Source organism: Poeciliopsis prolifica, unplaced genomic scaffold (assembly GCF_027474105.1).
Source record: "Poeciliopsis prolifica strain line A6 unplaced genomic scaffold, Auburn_PproV2 SCAFFOLD007, whole genome shotgun sequence".
NCBI lineage: Eukaryota > Metazoa > Chordata > Actinopteri > Cyprinodontiformes > Poeciliidae > Poeciliopsis > Poeciliopsis prolifica.
In genome coordinates this window covers 9,734,891-9,752,593 of record NW_026562382.1, presented here as the reverse complement: position 1 = coordinate 9,752,593, position 17,703 = coordinate 9,734,891, and the positions used below count along the sequence as shown (strand labels likewise).

General features: G+C 40.5%; 1 protein-coding gene across 2 annotated transcripts in view; it reads left to right on the top strand.

The window, feature by feature from the left end:
• The window catches only part of lrp2a (low density lipoprotein receptor-related protein 2a), a 54,745-nt gene that overhangs the window by 20,985 nt on the left and 16,057 nt on the right, over positions 1-17,703 (top strand). Inside the window, exons 25-51 of one of the 2 annotated variants that reach the window (XM_055031591.1) lie at positions 192-572; positions 1,865-2,113; positions 2,727-2,938; positions 3,191-3,375; positions 4,038-4,266; positions 4,387-4,564; positions 5,780-5,908; positions 6,995-7,161; positions 7,325-7,468; positions 7,542-7,651; positions 8,477-8,654; positions 8,774-8,987; positions 9,787-10,026; positions 10,140-10,328; positions 10,553-11,485; positions 11,564-11,729; positions 11,808-11,966; positions 12,063-12,352; positions 12,441-12,641; positions 12,787-12,813; positions 12,910-12,945; positions 13,035-13,277; positions 13,917-14,042; positions 14,749-14,868; positions 15,444-15,575; positions 16,701-16,902; positions 16,987-17,282. In XM_055031591.1, the coding sequence (XP_054887566.1) occupies positions 192-572; positions 1,865-2,113; positions 2,727-2,938; positions 3,191-3,375; positions 4,038-4,266; positions 4,387-4,564; positions 5,780-5,908; positions 6,995-7,161; positions 7,325-7,468; positions 7,542-7,651; positions 8,477-8,654; positions 8,774-8,987; positions 9,787-10,026; positions 10,140-10,328; positions 10,553-11,485; positions 11,564-11,729; positions 11,808-11,966; positions 12,063-12,352; positions 12,441-12,641; positions 12,787-12,813; positions 12,910-12,945; positions 13,035-13,277; positions 13,917-14,042; positions 14,749-14,868; positions 15,444-15,575; positions 16,701-16,902; positions 16,987-17,282 (5,736 nt within the window). The remainder of the gene's footprint in view (positions 1-191; positions 573-1,864; positions 2,114-2,726; positions 2,939-3,190; positions 3,376-4,037; positions 4,267-4,386; positions 4,565-5,779; positions 5,909-6,994; positions 7,162-7,324; positions 7,469-7,541; positions 7,652-8,476; positions 8,655-8,773; positions 8,988-9,786; positions 10,027-10,139; positions 10,329-10,552; positions 11,486-11,563; positions 11,730-11,807; positions 11,967-12,062; positions 12,353-12,440; positions 12,642-12,786; positions 12,814-12,909; positions 12,946-13,034; positions 13,278-13,916; positions 14,043-14,748; positions 14,869-15,443; positions 15,576-16,700; positions 16,903-16,986; positions 17,283-17,703) is intronic. The other variant, XM_055031590.1, reaches the window with a different exon arrangement.

Below are 17,703 nucleotides of genomic sequence, written 5' to 3'. Positions count from 1 at the left end.
TTTCTATGACACAAACATAGCCAGTGACCCAACCTCAGTTAAAAGAGTTGACTTTTGTCCAGGAACTCCAGTACCGATCGTTTTAAAAGCCATAATCTGGACGTCCTGCCAAAAGTTGGCATCAATGTTGGAAATCTTACTGTCAAACAATTTTGACCCATATCTTTGCTGCGTGTCCTGATTTGTTTTAGCTACCAGGCCCCCAGGGATGTGCCATCACGAGAATGAGTTTCAATGTCAGTCAGACGGGAGCTGTATCCCGTCGTCATGGGAATGTGACAGCCATCCAGACTGTCAGGATGGCAGCGATGAACACCACGCCTGTCCTCCCCGGACCTGCCCATCTTCTTTCTTCCGCTGTGATAACGGAAACTGCGTCTTACACAGTTGGATTTGTGACGGAGACAACGACTGCAGAGACATGAGTGACGAAAGAGATTGTCCCACGCCGCCTTTCCGGTGTCCAAGTTGGCAGTGGCAGTGCCCGGGTCATAGTGTTTGTATCAATATCACCACAGTGTGTGACAACACACCCAATTGTCCCAATGGCGCTGATGAGTCTCCGCTTTGCAGTAAGTTGCATCCTCAGCTTTTTTCACCTTATACACAACAATGATTTTTTTGTCATGTGTCATGATATTTCATAAGCTGTATATAACATTAGTAGTTGTATGAAAATTTAACATTTTAGAACTAACGTGTTAAATGAAAATATAGAAATCATACGAAGAACTTCCAAAAAAATTCACATCTGATGGATTTTGTTGGCGTTTTACTAATTTTGTTGCGATCTGGCTGTGTGTCAACATGTTCGTGCTTAGTTATGGCACACTCACTAATTTTAGTTTTGACCAATAAACCAATTTTGATTTCTGGATGCACTTTCAGTACTGATTTATTTTACACTTAGACTTTTTTTTGGCTCAGGGTAAGCCGTTTGTTGTTGATCTAATTTTTAATAACAATTTTAATAATAATTCTTGTTTCAGTTTGAGAAAGTCACAAAAGTCTTGTTTAAAGAAACCATTGAAGTATTTTATTTCTCCTGAGTGAATCTAATTAATTCTGTAAGTTATATGCCAAAGCAACCATTTGTCTGTCCAGCCCAGTTAAAACTAATCACATCCTCTCTTTTAGCCATAATTTGAAGCCATTTTTAAACATGTGATTGCTTGTGCTTATTTAATCACAATGATTGCTTCATTATGGAAGAATGACCTAAAATATAATTCATATTCTATCTATGTTTTTGTGCTCATTTGACACAATAGTTCTTTGACTGAAGATGTTTCTGGTACATTAAGACATGATTGTTTTGTTTTTCCAGTAACATTCACCTACGTAATGACAAACTCAATAACAACCTACTTTAAGCTGATTTTGTTTAATTTGACACTTTTCTAATTGTTGTAATATTTTAAAAGCAGTTGGTTCATATCACAGAAAAATTGTGTTCAATGTCACTTGCTAATGTTTGTGTTCTTGTGTTTAAATCAAGCATGTCTGATTTGTCCTGCACTGACCTGAAAATTATCTGTGATTCCCCCCCCACTCCCTCCTCTTGCCTCTCTTCCAACTTTCAGACGAGCCTTTACCAGGTAGGAAGAAACTCTCAATCATTGGTAGAAATGCTGCCAGTAGCTATGATTCGTTTTTAACAGATGCAATGTCATTGGTAATCAGTTATGTCACAAATTTCCAACAATCACCATTTATAACCTAGCTTTGGCTCAGGACAGCAATTCTAAGGATGTGCCATAGTTTTTGCTTTGTTAATGTTTTTCCACCATCGTTAGTGCAGCATGTACTGAAAAGTCATAATTTTAAGATGGTCTCTTCTTAATCATCCCTTTCTTGCTTTTAGACCAAGAGAGCTGTTCTGATAACAACGCTGGCTGCACTCATGGTTGTATACAGGGGCCTTTTGGGGCCCAGTGCACGTGCCCTGTGGGTTATCAGCTCAGCAACGACTCCAAAACGTGTGAGGATATAGATGAGTGTAATCCCCCAGGACTGTGCAGCCAGCACTGCTTTAACGAGAGAGGCTCCTTTCGCTGCCACTGCCAGGATGGTTACACTCTTGAAGCTGACCAACGTACCTGCAAGGCTTCAGGTGAGGGGAGAAATGTCTCTGACCTTTGGAGTATAGAATTTCTTCATCCCTTAAGACTTAAATAACTTGAATAATTTCTTTATGAAAGGAAACATCAGCTCTAGTGTGAGCTTGGTTTTAGCATTTTTCACCAATCAAACATGTATCTGATTTCTACACTCGTCCAGCTGGGGGGGGGGGATAAGAGGAACTTGGCCCCGAGGCCTCCAGACAGACACACTGTCTTTCTTCTTTCTTGTGTTTCTTTGCTGCTCAGATTTCAAAAGATAAGGCAAATAACATATATGTCAGTCACTGGCCATCGCTGCAGTAATTAGGACATAATCACAAACAAAGGGCTGTTTATAAAGGGAGCGTGCCTGACATGAACTCTTCTTCCCTCACAGATAACTGACTGAAAGCTTTTGCAATACAATAGGACATTATTTGGACAAAAGTGCATTCCCAAAGGACAGACATTTGAGTAGGGTCTAGTTAAAAGTTTTCTTGTGTGGCTGCTGTCAACACTCACTCACACACGGAATCTGATAAGTGCTTTTATTTGCATTCAATAAACATACAAAGGTAACTGGATTTGGTTGTGTGTGTGTGTGTGTGTGTGTGTTTTTTCTAGATTCTCGTCAAGCCTTTCTACTTGTGGCCAGTCGAAATCAGATCATCCAAGATGAAATAAGCGCTCAACCGAATGTGATCCGGTCACTGATTCGAGACGGACGCAACGTCGTGGCTATAGATTTTGACTCTGTGTCGGACCGTGTGTACTGGTCCGATACAAGCCAGGACAGGATCTGGAGTTCTCACATAAATGGCAGTGAGAGAACTGTGGTAAGTCACATGGAAATAAAACATACAATAAAGTCTGCAAAACGATAAATATGTAAAAACAAAAAAGAAAAATTGGGGGAATATTTTTATTTTCAGATTTTATTCCCTGTTCTTTCTCTTCTTCATTTTTTGTGTCCTGCATTACTGTATTTCATAAGAAGTAAAAGTGAAACCCCTTCAGCCAGATATCTTAGAATCTTAGGCTATTTTATCTAAGAAATATGTAAATTTAAGATTATATGTTATGTACAGATATTTGACAGTGGAGTGACTGTGACAGAGAGCCTTGCAGTGGACTGGGTGGGCAGGAATTTATACTGGACTGACTATGTCCTGGAGACAATTGAGGTGTCTAAACTGGACGGCACACACCGAACTGTCTTGCTTAGTGAAAATGTCACCAACCCTCGAGGTCTTGTGGTGGATCCCAGAGACAGGTCAGCAACTCATATTTTGTCCTTAAACATTTTTACATTTTGTCACACCACCAACACAGACATCACACATGACATATTTGTGAAGTGGAAGAAAATCAAAAATTTAGGCTAACAAAAATGGGATTTGAAGTTGTATTCAGGCGATTCAATGGTACATTCTGCACAACTTGACATAAAATTGTATTCTTTGCATTATTTTTTTGTTATTTTGGCCATTTCTCATTTTCTGCAAATAAATACAAAATTTTTGCCTGGGATTTCAGAGACATGTTGTCAGTTGTTCATAAAATAAAATAACAATGTTCATCTTACTCAAACATATACCAATGAAAAGTGACTGATAATTTTGCAGTGGTCTCTTAATTTTCCAGAGATGTATAGGTGTGACAGAGTAAACGAGGTAAATATATATGCACTTACTTTTCATTTGTAAAAGAGTTTCATTTTATTTGTGAAATAAATTCATAAGCTGTTCATAATTTTCCTTCTACTTCACAGTTATGTGCCTCTCAGTGTTGATCCATCACATAAGCCCCCACCTAAATATTGCTGAAATAATCTGAAAATGTCAGAAGTGTACAAATATTTTTGCATGGCACTGAAAATATTCAGCTTTACAGCACAGAGAGAGTCAGCAGTAAAAGATTGTTCCTGTTTTGCAGCGCTCACCTGATGTTTTGGACTGACTGGGGAAGGAACCCCCGCATAGAGAGGGCAAGCATGGATGGGAAACTCAGGACAGTCATTATAAGCAGCAAACTGTACTGGCCCAATGGTTTAACCATTGACTATCCAAATAATTTGCTGTACTTTGCTGATGCCTATTTGGACTTCATTGATTACTGCGACTACAATGGCAACAACAGAAAACAAGTCCTTGCCAGCGACTTGGTAAGTGTAAGAGGTCATAGTCTTTCTCTTAAGGGGAACATGTGCAGAATACACTGAGCACATATTTGAATAGCATGTGTAAGACACCTTTTTTTTTCTTTTGCTGCTCTCTGTGAAAAGGTACTGCAACATCCCCACGCAATTACCATTTTTGAGGATTTTGTCTATTGGACCGACAGATACATCAACCGAGTGATGCGAGCTCATAAGTGGCATGGGGAGAACCAGACAGTGATGCTGTTCAACCTCCCTCAGCCAATGGGTCTAGTGGCAGTGCACCCAACCAGGCAACCAGCAGGTATGGCAACAATGTCCAACATGCCGCTTAAACCAGATGTGCGCTTTCCTTATGATGTCATCTGTTTTGAGAATTGCACCAACGCAACACCATGCTGCCACAATTGTACTTCACAGACGTGAAATGGCTTCTTAGATTTGCTGTCTTCCCTCTTTCTACTCGAAATGTAACAGAGCTGATTATAGCGAGACAACTTCAATTTTTGTTTTATCACACAACAGAACATCTCTCCAAAATGTGAAGCTCACTTGTGTATTTGCAAAGTGCAATTTACTTTAGAGTAATGGCTTCTTCCTTGCTCAGTGGTTTTACAGTCCATGTCAGTAGCTTTCCTTTAGCTAATCAAAACATTTTCAAGCCATCCTAGACATGGCTGAACTTTGCTAGGCTTTCTCTGCTTGGACACACACACCCAGCTTCAGGTGTCTGGAATCTGTATCTACCTAACTAGATATGTGGATATCAAAATTGGTGAGCCTCTGTATAACTCATATGGTGTTTATTAATCTATCAAAGTCTTGTCAAAAATTGATGGAAAAGAAAATATTTGATGGTTAAAATGACAAATCACTTCAAATTTTGTTGGATGTGCTTTGGTTTTGGATAGATTTTTTTTATGTTTCTGCTGTGATTTATACTTAAAAAGTTATATGTTTTGATTTTTTTATGTATTACAGTGATTTATGAAGGTGTAATTTAGTTTAATATAATGTGTAGGACAGGCATAACTATAAATCTTGTGCTCCCGTCTTTAGCTTTTCGGTCAAGTTGTTTGAACTGATATCGTTTTTTGAAGTGTGGATCAATTATTTGATGAAATCAATCAAATACGAATCTTACAGAGCTGTAAGACTTGGGCTTTCCCAGATCGCTTAACAGCAAAGAGATTCTGAATGCAATCTTCTGATTTTGAGGTGCATAATTAAAAGTATGTCTTAATTATTATTATTTTTTTAATTATTGTGTCGGTTAGCAAGTAGAAATATTCGTAAGACTGTAGGCCTTTCTCATGTAAAACAGGATTTAGATTAGTCTTAAACTTAATATCAGACAGTGGACAAGAAAAGGATTGTGTGTGCCTTTTTAAGTAGAGTATGTAAATATCTGCTTTTGACTGCATCGGCTGTGCATTAATGCTATGACTACGTATCAGCTGTAGCTAATATGTCTTTTAACTTGCGAGAGCCAGCTAAGATCACTCTCTTCAATTTGTAGGGAGAAATCACTGCTTGGGGAGCACCTGCACTCATATCTGCCTACTCTCTGCTGTGGGACCAAGATACTATTCATGCGCCTGCCCCTCCGGCTGGACTCTGGCAGCGGACCAGTTCACCTGTGCCAGAGGTATGCAGGCTGCCAACAGGAGGGAAACACTCATCACTTAAATTGATAAAAAAGGAAGTGTGGTCAAATGTTGCTGATAAGTTGAAATAGTCATCAAGTATTCATCTCAGCGGTGATTACTCTCATGAGAAAGCAAAACTCTTACTCCCAATTTGATTCTTGCAAGCTTTCTGTGCATAGAGCTGTCTTAGTATTTGTAAGAGGAGAAATCTTCTTAAACAGCATATCTGCAGCATAGATTGAATCAGGTACCTGTCAACAACCTCCCATTTAGGCTTTCTTGTAACCTGCTGCTCAGGTCATAAATATTAAGACTGATATGAGGATGTCTTTTATGGTCTCAAGAGGACAAGGGACCCTTAATGCAAGGTCCAAGGAATCCACCTCAGGTCAGCAGCTTAACTCATCTCAGGTTTCAGCCCCAACAAGCCAAGCAGACTGCAATCTCTCCCTGAAGCCAATGATTATCCAAGAATGAAAATGCCCTACAACCATTCTTTGACTCTAATCTCTGATGACAAAGCAAATCAGATTGTGGAACAGGCTTTCACCAGTCAATCCTCTTTATAGATAAAGGTCCTCCAGCTTTAGATCCCTAATTTGCACCGAATATTTATTTAGAAAGCAACTGTACACCTATACAGAATTTTACTAAAGGATATGATTAGTAACTTTTTTTTCAGCTTATTTCTTTTTGCACTTAAATTGTGTTCTTATTTGTGAATAAATGTGCATCTTTATAAATATTATTTCTGGCTGAAAAGTTTGAGTAATTGTTTTGTAATAGTTTTTCAACACAATCCTTTTGTTCTAGTTATAGTCGACTGACATCTATAGTCACTTGTTTTAATCTTGTTTCTGTCAACTAGATTTTAAATTTTAGCAGTCTTAGATGTGATGCAACATCACATTAGACCTGTTTTACCTGAAAAATGAATATAAATACTTCCAGTTTTTCTGTGACTACCATATTGGTGCTAAATATTTAAATGTATGTAGTTTTTGTCTTGTTTTCTTCAGGAAAAAAAAGGTTGTGGTGACAAATTTTTGTTGACAAAATTAACACTAGTTTTTATTTTCTGCTAGTGGAGGATCCCTTTCTGGTGGTTGTGAGAGACAGCATCATCTATGGTATTCCACTAAACCCAGAGGACAAGAGCAATGATGCAATGGTTCCAGTAGCAGGTCTTCACAACGGCTACGACGTTGACTTTGATAACAAGGAACAGACCATCTACTGGGTGGAACACCCTGTGAGTTTATCTCAATCAACATGACAGACTGAAAGACAAACCAAAGCATTTTCTGTTCATTTGCTCAAAACATGCTGTGCTGTGGTTATATTCTAGCCTGATCCAAGCAAGCCATTAATGCTAAGCGATTGATGAGGTTAATATGTCTAATTTTGTCCAACAGGGTGAGATCCACAGGGTGAAGTCAGACGGTACAAACAGGACGGAGTTTGCCCCCGCAGCCATTCTCGGCTCTCCTGTTGGCCTGGCCCTGGACTGGATCACAGAGAATCTGTACTACACCAATCCAGCTACACAGTCTATTGAGGTGAGATTAACGTATGTAGTCATTCATTCATTTGTTTATCTGTCTTCTTACTTGTTTGTTTTGGCTTGGCCAGGTTTTAAAGTTGAGAGGAGATGTACAGTACAGGAAAACTATAATCACAAACAACGGCTCTCCGACCGGCGCTGGCAGTCCTGTTGGCATCGCTGTGGATCCAGCACGTGGGTAAGCCACATTTAACACCATCCTGGCACTGCCGCTCAAATCCACTGCTACTGAGCCCTGACAGCCTCCATCTGGTCAGCTTCAGGAGACATCTTAACAAGACTTGCTGCCATCTAAATCGCCACAAGCTTATGGTCAAGAAATAAGAGCTTTCCTTTCTCATTATGGGTTAAATAACAGGAGGAAAATGCTCATATCAACATGAATCATTTTTCTTTAAAACTGAACATATCAAATTCAGGTATGCAGGTGTGAGCAGATATGATAAAGCAAAAACAACTCAGTGTCACAATAAAGGAGCATTAACACACTACACATTAACGACATAGCATGCTGATTATTCCAATTATAATAATACATAACATTTATTTACTTGAAAATGTATTTTGACACTTAAAATATAAATATAGAATAAACATATAGATTTTGCCTTCCTGGACTTTATAGATCAACACTGGGAGTCTTACTACTTATTAGATGCTTTATTAAGTTTTCTGCATGTGTGTATAGCTGTGGACAGTCAGCTGCTTTATTCACATGATGTTTGTAGTTTTAGAGGAGTATTACCTTAAGTGTGAAGGTGAGAATAAGCAGCCAAATTGATTTGTGGCTGCTTGGAAAGGGACCAACGGAAAGGGAAAACACGAGTAGTTCTCCACATGTTTTTGTAAGAAAATGTGTAAATCGACCCCAGGACAAGAGGGAATAGTCATTGTGAAAATGTTGACTGAGTATGGAAGAATGTCAATATCCACTGGAAAAACAAAATTTCTTGTTTGACCAATCTAAAGTAACAAACTCTAAATTTATTTTAATGTTATCTAGCAAACTTTACTGGACAGACCAGGGAACAGAAAGCGGCATCCCTGCCAAGGTGGCAGCTGCAGACATGGATGGCATGAACCCAGTGACGCTCTTCACCAACAACCTTGATCACATTGAGTTCCTCACTGTGGACATCCAAGAGAACAAGCTGTACTGGGCTGTCACAGGCACTGGGAAAGTCAGTTTTTATTCAGTTTCCTTTCTCTAAACTTTTTATAAACTGTGCTTGGTACTTTTACTTTGACATAAACACCCATTGAAAACATTTTACCTGTGTTTTTGATCAAACTGCCATAGATTGAGCGCGGGGATCCAGATGGAAGTAACCGCATAACCATAGTGACGGGTCTCTCCCATCCTTGGGGTGTGGCAGTCTACCAGAACTACCTATTCTTCAGCGATCGTGACTTTGAGGTCATCGAACGAGTAGACAAGTCCACTGGTGCCAACAGGGTTGTGATGCGAGACAACCTGTCAGGACTTAGAGTCCTAAAAGTCCACTTTAGAGATAGTGAGTGACACACTCTGTCAGTTTATTTCTCAGTTGAAAAGAGATGCATTATAGTTTTGTGGCTGATTTCTGATTTTGTGTTTTGGAAAGCTTTAACCTGCTAAAACACATTTAAACCCGATTTATTTGTATAAATTTGTATTGTGACAAAAGAACTTCTTTCTGCACACTAAAATGTTTCATATCATCAATCAAGGCACTTTATTTCTAAGATAGTGCCTTGGATAGATCTTTTCTCTTACTAATTTGATTCACAATTTGAGAAAAGTTTCCTATTTTTGCACAGGTTATCACATCATGTGTGAGAGAACAGTCACTGTAACAGTTCAGATGAAATGATTATGGAGTCAGCGTTTTAAGCTGTCCTTAGCAATTAGTGCGATGAGCATTATTAAAACGATGCATTCCTTAAACCCTTGCCCAGAGATTGTCAACTTTTCTAAATGCTCCATATTTCATCAAAAAAGTTTAAGGCTCAAAAGGACAAATAGTTACCTTGATGCTGAAAGTCTTGCTCTCTCTCACTGTGTTGCAGCCTGTGATGATGCATAAAGTCTATGTCATAGGAAAATCTCCCTTTACATTGCTTCTTGTATCTGTGTACTTTGTCTGATTTCATTGTTAAACATCTCATTAACTGTAAAAATAGAAAATCAGAATAGTGCATTCACTAATTTGAAAAGTTGTCTGATTCTTAACGAGCTGATATCTCAGTGCATCTCTATAGTTAGTATTTGATTGGAATGGCATTTTGTCTGTGGCACAATTCTAATATTGTGTGTTTTTTTTCTAAACTCAGCGTCTGCAGGCACATCTAATGGCTGCACCGACAATATGGGAGCGTGTGAGCAGCTCTGTCTTCCTCGACCACGAGGTTTTTTTACCTGTGCATGTGCGACAGGTTTTAAACTAAAGGCAGACAACCGGACTTGCGCCCCTTACAACTCCTATGTCGTCATCTCCACTCTATCCGCTATAAAAGGCTTCAGTCTTGAAGGCTCAGATCACTCTGAGGCAATGGTCCCTGTGGCTGGAAGAGGTCAGCAACTTTCATCATGTTGTGAACATAATGTGTGACCTGCGCAATGTGCTTTAATTATTCTTCTATTAAACAACAACTGAATTGCTGAATATTGAAATCTCTCCATACAGGTCGCAACGCGCTCCACGTCGATGTGCACATGGCTTCTGGTTTCATTTACTGGTGTGACTTCAGCAGTACTGTGATGATACAAAACGGGGTCAGACGTATAAAGCCAGACGGTTCGGGATTACACAGTGTGGTCACATCTGGAATAGGACACAATGGGATACGAGGCATTGCTGTGGACTGGGCTGCAGGTAAGCTGCTGTGTTATAATTTGCACCTGGCACCCTTTCTCAGATTTTCTGTTTCTTAAAATCAACTTCAAATTCTGTTTTACCTTAAAGACAGAGCTCTATTAAACTAGAGCACCTTTATTTACCTTATTTGTCCAGTTTTTATACAGCACATTTTCATAAATTATGACTTCTAAACCAATATTACCATAATAAATTTGAAACTTTCCCACTTCTTTCCCAAGGTAACCTGTATTTCACCAATGCCTTTCTGACTGAGACTTATGTCGAGGTTCTTCGTTTGAACACGACTTTCCGGAAGGTACTGCTGAAGACGCAGGTGGATATGCCGCGGCACCTTGTTGTTGATCCCAGAAACAGATACCTGTACTGGGCTGACTATGGTCAGCACCCCAAAATTGAGCGTGCACTCTTGGATGGAACCAACCGCACAATTTTAGTGTCTTCTGGGATAATCACCCCACGAGGCCTTGCTCTGGACTGGCATACTGGATATGTATACTGGGTGGATGACTCTCTGGATATGATTGCTCGCATCAGCCCTCATGGAGGAGAGACAGAGATTGTTAGGTACGGCAGCCGCTATCCAACTCCTTATGGAATCACAGTGTTTGAGAACAGCATCATTTGGGTGGACAGAAACCTCAAAAAAGTTTTTCAAGCAAGTAAAGAGCCAGGCAGGACAGAGCAACCGGCTGTAATTAGAGATAACATAAACATTCTGAGGGATGTGACTATCTTTGACCAACGTACACAGCCCACCAATGTGCAGGAACTGAACTACAACCCCTGCTTGGAAAACAATGGTGGCTGTGGCCACTTCTGCTTTGCCCTTCCAGACTCTAGTCAGGGCACTCAAAATAAAAAGTGCAGCTGTGCTTTTGGTGATCTTGGCACAGATAAGGAGAGCTGTGAGATGTCAAAGGAGGATTACCTCATCTACACTACTGAGAGCACAGTCCGCAGTCTGAGACTTGATCCTGAGGACCATGCTCTGCCTTTTCCTGTTGTCAATGTGCCTCGCACCTCCATCGCTCTTGATTTTGACCTTACAGACAACAGGATTTACTTCACTCAGAGCTCAGGTGCAGGAGCCAGCAAGATCAGCTATATCAGCCTGCCCTCTCCCACTGCAGCTCCTGTTGTAGTAGCTGCAGGTAAGTTCAGCGCTCCTATAGTTTGAGGATTTTTATCATGAGGTAGGAATTGTAGTAATTGTGTTGTGGTTGTGACAGATCTTGGGGCTCCTGACGGGATAGCCTACGACTGGATAAACAAAAGAATTTACTATAGCGACTACGCCAACCAGAGCATTAGCTCAATGTCTGTGGATGGTGACCAAAAAACAATAATTGCCCATGTGTCGAGGCCAAGGGCCATCATGTTGGACCCCTGCAGAGGGTAAGCATTACATAGCAAACCCTACTGATGAGTCTAACAGTCTCTACCTTTTTAAGCTGCTTCTTTCTTGTTGTATAGATACATGTACTGGACAGACTGGGGAACTCATGCAAAGATTGAGCGAGCCACCTTGGGAGGAAATTTCAGAACTGATATTGTGAACAGCAGTCTGGTGTGGCCAAATGGTCTGACTTTGGACTATGAAGAGGAGAGACTCTACTGGGCAGATGCAAGCTTGTAAGACCTCATAAAATCCACTTTTGACATTTTTAATTTGCATGTCTTGTTACTTTCAAAGTTTCTGCCATTGCCATATTTTTGATCTGCCATCAGACAGAAGATTGAGCGATCCTCTCTATCTGGAGCCAACCGTGAGGTCATTGTCAGCACAGCCATCTACCCGTTTGCAATGACTATGTTTGGTCAGTTCATCTATTGGACTGACTGGAACACCCGCAGCATCTATCGGGCAAACAAACACGATGGCTCTGACCAGAGGGTCATGATTCAGAATCTCCCATCCCGACCAATGGACATTCAAGTTCTGGCCCGCAGGAAGCAACAGCAGTGCGACAGTCCCTGTCAGCAGTTCAACGGAGGCTGCAGCCACATCTGCACTCCAGGTATAAAAGACCAATTTGAATTGTGGCAGATAAACTTTTAATTCACCTGAACCTCCGTGTAAATGTCTGGTGATCTTGCTTTTATCAGGACCTAATGGAGCTGAGTGTCAGTGCCCAGCAGAAGGTCGATGGTACCTGGCTGACAGCAAGTATTGTATTCCTGACAACGGGACTCGCTGCCAGCCAGGCCAGTTCACCTGCATGAATGGCCGGTGTATCCGACCCCAGTGGATATGCGACAATGATAATGACTGTGGAGATGGGAGCGACGAGCTGGAAAGAGTATGTGGTAGGTTCTTCAGAAAAGATCTTGAATTAAAAGTTTTGCTTGGTTATAACCCTCATATCAGAGTCTTTTCTGTAGTTTTAACTATTTATCATCACTAATACTAACAAATTAGTTATTTTTTTTCTTTAACAAATTGCTTTCTTAGGAGATAGACCGATCTTCAGCTATGCTGGTGTGTATTCTTGCACTGTGTGAATAAACTACTAATCCCCCGTTAATAGCAGTAATCAATACTAACATAATTTAATGTACTTACCTTTACATGCAGTCCCACAGCTGCTCTCTTCCTTTATTGCACTGTCAGGTAAAATGAGCTACTGGTGAAAATCGATTTCCTTTGCACTCTTTCTCTTTTGAGTGAAGATCTGACCCGTTGTTGATTCTGATCGGCAGCCTTTCACACCTGCGAGCCCACCGTGTTTACTTGTGGCAATGGGCGGTGTGTTCCCTACCACTACCGCTGTGACCATTACGATGACTGTGGAGACAACAGCGATGAAGTTGGCTGTTTGTTCAGACCTTGTGACCCCAGTACAGAGTTTGCCTGCAACAATGGCCGCTGCATTGCAAAGGACTATGTTTGCAACGGCATCAACAACTGCTTCGACAATGGGACCACTGATGAGCAAAACTGCCGTGAGTTTCTTTAACAAGATAATGTGACAGGCACAGTTGAAGCCAGATATTTACTTACATTACTGAAAAAGACTCACAAACTGATTTTTCCTGTCTTTGACCTTAAATCAGACCAAACATTTCCTAAACATGTAATGTAGAATGGCCAAAATTGTCAGTGGGTGAGAGCTGGGCAGGTTGCCAGTCCTTCACAGGGAAGCACAACCGCCCATACACAAAGTCATGCCCAATGCGCAATTTAAAGACGTCAATTAACTTAGCAGTCATGTTTTTGGACAGTGGATGGAAGCCATTGTAACCAGAGAGAACCCACTCTTCATTGGGAGAATACAATGAGAATACAGGATGCACCCCAATCAGGATTTAACGCTGGAAGCTTCTTGCTGCAAGGCACCAGTGTTACCAAATTGTCAGCAAGCTTTATCCTGCTGATAAATATATTACCAATATTTATCAGATAGAAATAGCCTATTATCTTAGCTGACCTAAAACAGGAAAGGTCTGGTTTGATATAATGTCAGAAAAAACAAAAAAGAAATAGTTATTCTTTGACACTGTGTACTAAAATTTCTTGGTTTTACTAAAAATACTCTGTTTATTTTATTGTGCTGACTGTGTTTGAATGTGTGGTGATTCCAGCTGAGAGAACCTGCCAGCCAGAGCAAACAAAGTGTCAGTCTACCAACATTTGCATCCCACGGTCATACCTATGTGACGGAGACAATGACTGTGGGGATATGAGCGACGAAAGCCCAACACACTGCGGTGAGCAACAGTTTTAATGCATGTTTGGTCATTCAGTGATCATTCATGCCTCTAATCAAAAAGTTGAAGTATTAAAGTTTTTATGAACACCAAGATACACTAAAACATGTAATCCAACAGCTTATCTTGTTGTATCTGCTTGGCCAAGGTCAACTAAATTATTAGAAGTAGCATCACTGGTTTGCTCACCCAAAAAATAAAGTTTACCTTTGATTTTTTTTTAGTTACATTGATTTCACAAGAAACCCTAACAATATATATGTATTAAATTTGTTTTTGTGTAAAAACAAATTTGCACAGAAACATTTTATATCCTACTGGCATAAAATTTTGATTTATTTAAATGTGTTTATTCAATGAATTAAAAAATGAGCAGTAAATCCAAACTGCCCAAGGTTCAAATCATTTGCATTAATGCGAGTCTTTTTACATCGTAAGCAGAATTTTGTTTTGAAATTAGCTATTGGATATTGTTGTATATTTTCAAGTATCACCTTTTCCAATTTCATTGTATTTTTCTGGATATAGCAGCAATTATAACAGACTGTTATATTTTACTAAGTCGAGTCTATTGGCTTTTAACACAATTTTTGGTATTTTGCAAGAATTTATTGTGTTCAAAAAGCTATTGTCACGTGAAATGATCTCTCCTATGCTATCTTTTATCTTTTTTCTGACCCGTTTCCTGTCTGAATCTTCTACACAGCTGCAGCCACTTGCTCCCAGAGTGAGTTTCGTTGTTCCAGCGGCCGCTGCATCCCTGCCCACTGGTACTGTGACGGAGGAGCTGACTGCTCTGACGGCTCTGATGAACCCCTCTCCTGCAGTGAGTGCTCCTCAACTCTCTCACACCCAGATTGTGCCAAAGCCCCACACGGCCCCACACCCCAACCTTTTATCAGCTGCTCACTTATTGTGTGAAGGTGTCTGTTAGCCAATCTGTGCAGTGTGAGAGACTCCTGTGAGTGATGTAGCGGAGAGTGTGAGTCAGTGGTGTATTCCTTTGTTGATGATGTGATCAGCCAGGCCTCCTATTGTGGGCTGCATTCCTCTGTGGTGACGCCCCTCAATGTCCTCAGACAAACAGCACCTCCCCCTCTCTTTATCCAACCAGGGTTACAGAGCCTCACTTTGGCTTTTGTTTAGATTGCTCACCATGCATGGGAATGTGGAGTTGCCATGACTATTTTGAAAGCTTTTCCAGTGCTGTATTGTGTCCCATTTCAAAAGTTAAAAAGCTACAAGAGAACTAATAGGAAAGATGTTACAAACAGACAGGATAGACACATCCTAAAGGGGATGGCATCAAGAGTAGATACAAATTGGATGGGATTTGGTGTATAACCTCTTTGTTTCTTGCTGTGGTATGTGACATCTAATATGTATTGTCTGTCTCTGCAGTCACACTGGTCAGAACCTGCAATACAGATCAGTTTCGCTGTGATGATGGCAGGTGCATTGCTTTATCATGGATTTGTGATGGAGACAATGACTGTGGTGACATGAGCGATGAAGATCAGAGACACAACTGTGGTATGCATTTCTTATATGTACTAATTTGCTCTATCTTTTATCACTTATAGGAATCAAAACCTGCAGAGGTGGGGTAATGTAGCCCCCATCCGTTCAGTTGATAAAAGCGAAATCATTTCAGTTTTTCTTTTCTTCCTGATTAATCTTTTCCAATTTGTGATGAATATGTAATACACTATTACCAAACTGGTAGTCAGTTGGTGCTTGTTGGTTCCCAACAAAAACGATAAAAACCCGGAAAATTTCACGTTATGCTGCTGACATTTAGTAACAACTCATAGACGGAAGTAAGAGCGCTGCCCAACACAAATAATGATCCTGCAGGTGTTATAACACCGGAACACGATTTGCTAAATAATAAAACATAATTTAGCGAAGCTTCAAGAAATTTTAATAATTGAGGTACTTGAGTGACTGGAGGAATCGTTACAGCGGTAGATTTCATACACTGATATTGCAATGATAATGACAGTTGGTGTTGCCGTCAGTGTGTGTAGCTTTATTCTTCGAGCAATGACACGTTCACATTTTCCCGGTATTGCAATGAATATCACAAACTGGAAACAAGGTGAATGTGGGTAGGAATGTACCAAGGGTTCTGGTTGCAGTACTTGTTTGCCATTATTGAGCTATTTGAGTTTTTTTTTTCACATCTTCATTAATTTTTTCTTTTATACTCCCCTGTTTTGCAATACTATTTGACTTTGCTGCCTCCTGCTGCCCACATGCCATTCCTTTTTAGGATTTTGGCATTCTTCAATCATAGTGTTGTTGGGGGAGATACTGGCAGCCAGTCCCAAGCATCTTAGTCTCCAGTGGATCTCCAGTCCAAGGAGCTAGCATTCCTGATTTCTCCTGCCTCACTCGTTACTTTGTGCTTGCCTCCTCTCGATGGCTTCCTGGCTCAGGATGGATCAAGATTCTTGTATGCTGCTCCAAAAATAAGATGCCTGAAGCTAGGGACTTTAGCAGAGCTTGAGCCTCAGCAGGAGACTCGTTTCAAACAATGCCATCACGCTTGTGCAGTTCGAAATACAGATTGGAATGTTTGGATTTCCAAAAGATGTCACCATTGTTGTCCAGGCTCTTGCAAATCCTCATGTCTGATTTTATTATTTTCTCCAGCCAATCGCACGTGTTCAAGCACAGAGTTCACTTGTGTCAATAACCAACCACCTCAACGGAAATGCATTCCACGTGACTGGGTGTGTGATGGAGATGCAGACTGTGCAGATGCCCTAGATGAGCATCAAAACTGCACCCGCAGATCCTGTGGCATCAATGAGTTCACCTGCAGCAACGGTCTCTGCATACGCAGCTCCTACAGGTTGGATTTATAACCTCAAAACTATTGACTTTGTTCTCTGACATTGTAAAAGTTGAGGCTAACTGATGTCACCTTTCAAATCAGATGTGACCGTCGTAATGACTGTGGAGACAGCAGTGATGAACAAGGTTGCACTTACCAGCCCTGCCAGTCACACCAGTTCACATGTCAGAATGGTCGTTGTGTGTCTAACGACTTTGTCTGTGATGGAGACAATGACTGCGGGGATGAGTCTGATGAGCTGCAGCATATGTGCCAAACACCTGAGCCCACCTGTCCCCCCGGAGAATTCAGATGTGAAAATGGACATTGTATTCCCTTTAGGAAAGTGTGTGATAGGAATGATGACTGCTCCGACAACAGCGACGAAAAAGGATGTGGTGAGTGTAAACAGACACTGGCAAAACTTCAGAAATCAGAGTCTAAGTTCAATGCCTGCAATTGTGTTATAACCAAGCTGAATGTAGAAAATCACAAATTCTGCTTTACTACTAAAGTCTTGTCAGAAGTTTATATAAACAATCAGAAGTGGGTAGAGTAGCCACAAGACTATTCTACCTCGTAAAAATAGAGTTACTTAAAAACATTGATTAATGCATTATGAAGTATTGAACAGAAAGAGAAAATTCTGGAATGCTGAAATGGAGAAATTAAAGAAACACTTCAGTGTAAATTTGACCAGTATGCAATTAAAAAAATCTACAATTTGAAACTTTGTGCCAAACTGTAGCTTTTATCACTTAACATTGAAGATGCATGTTGTGTGGCCACTACGCCCTGTAATATTGCTGATGTCGAGTG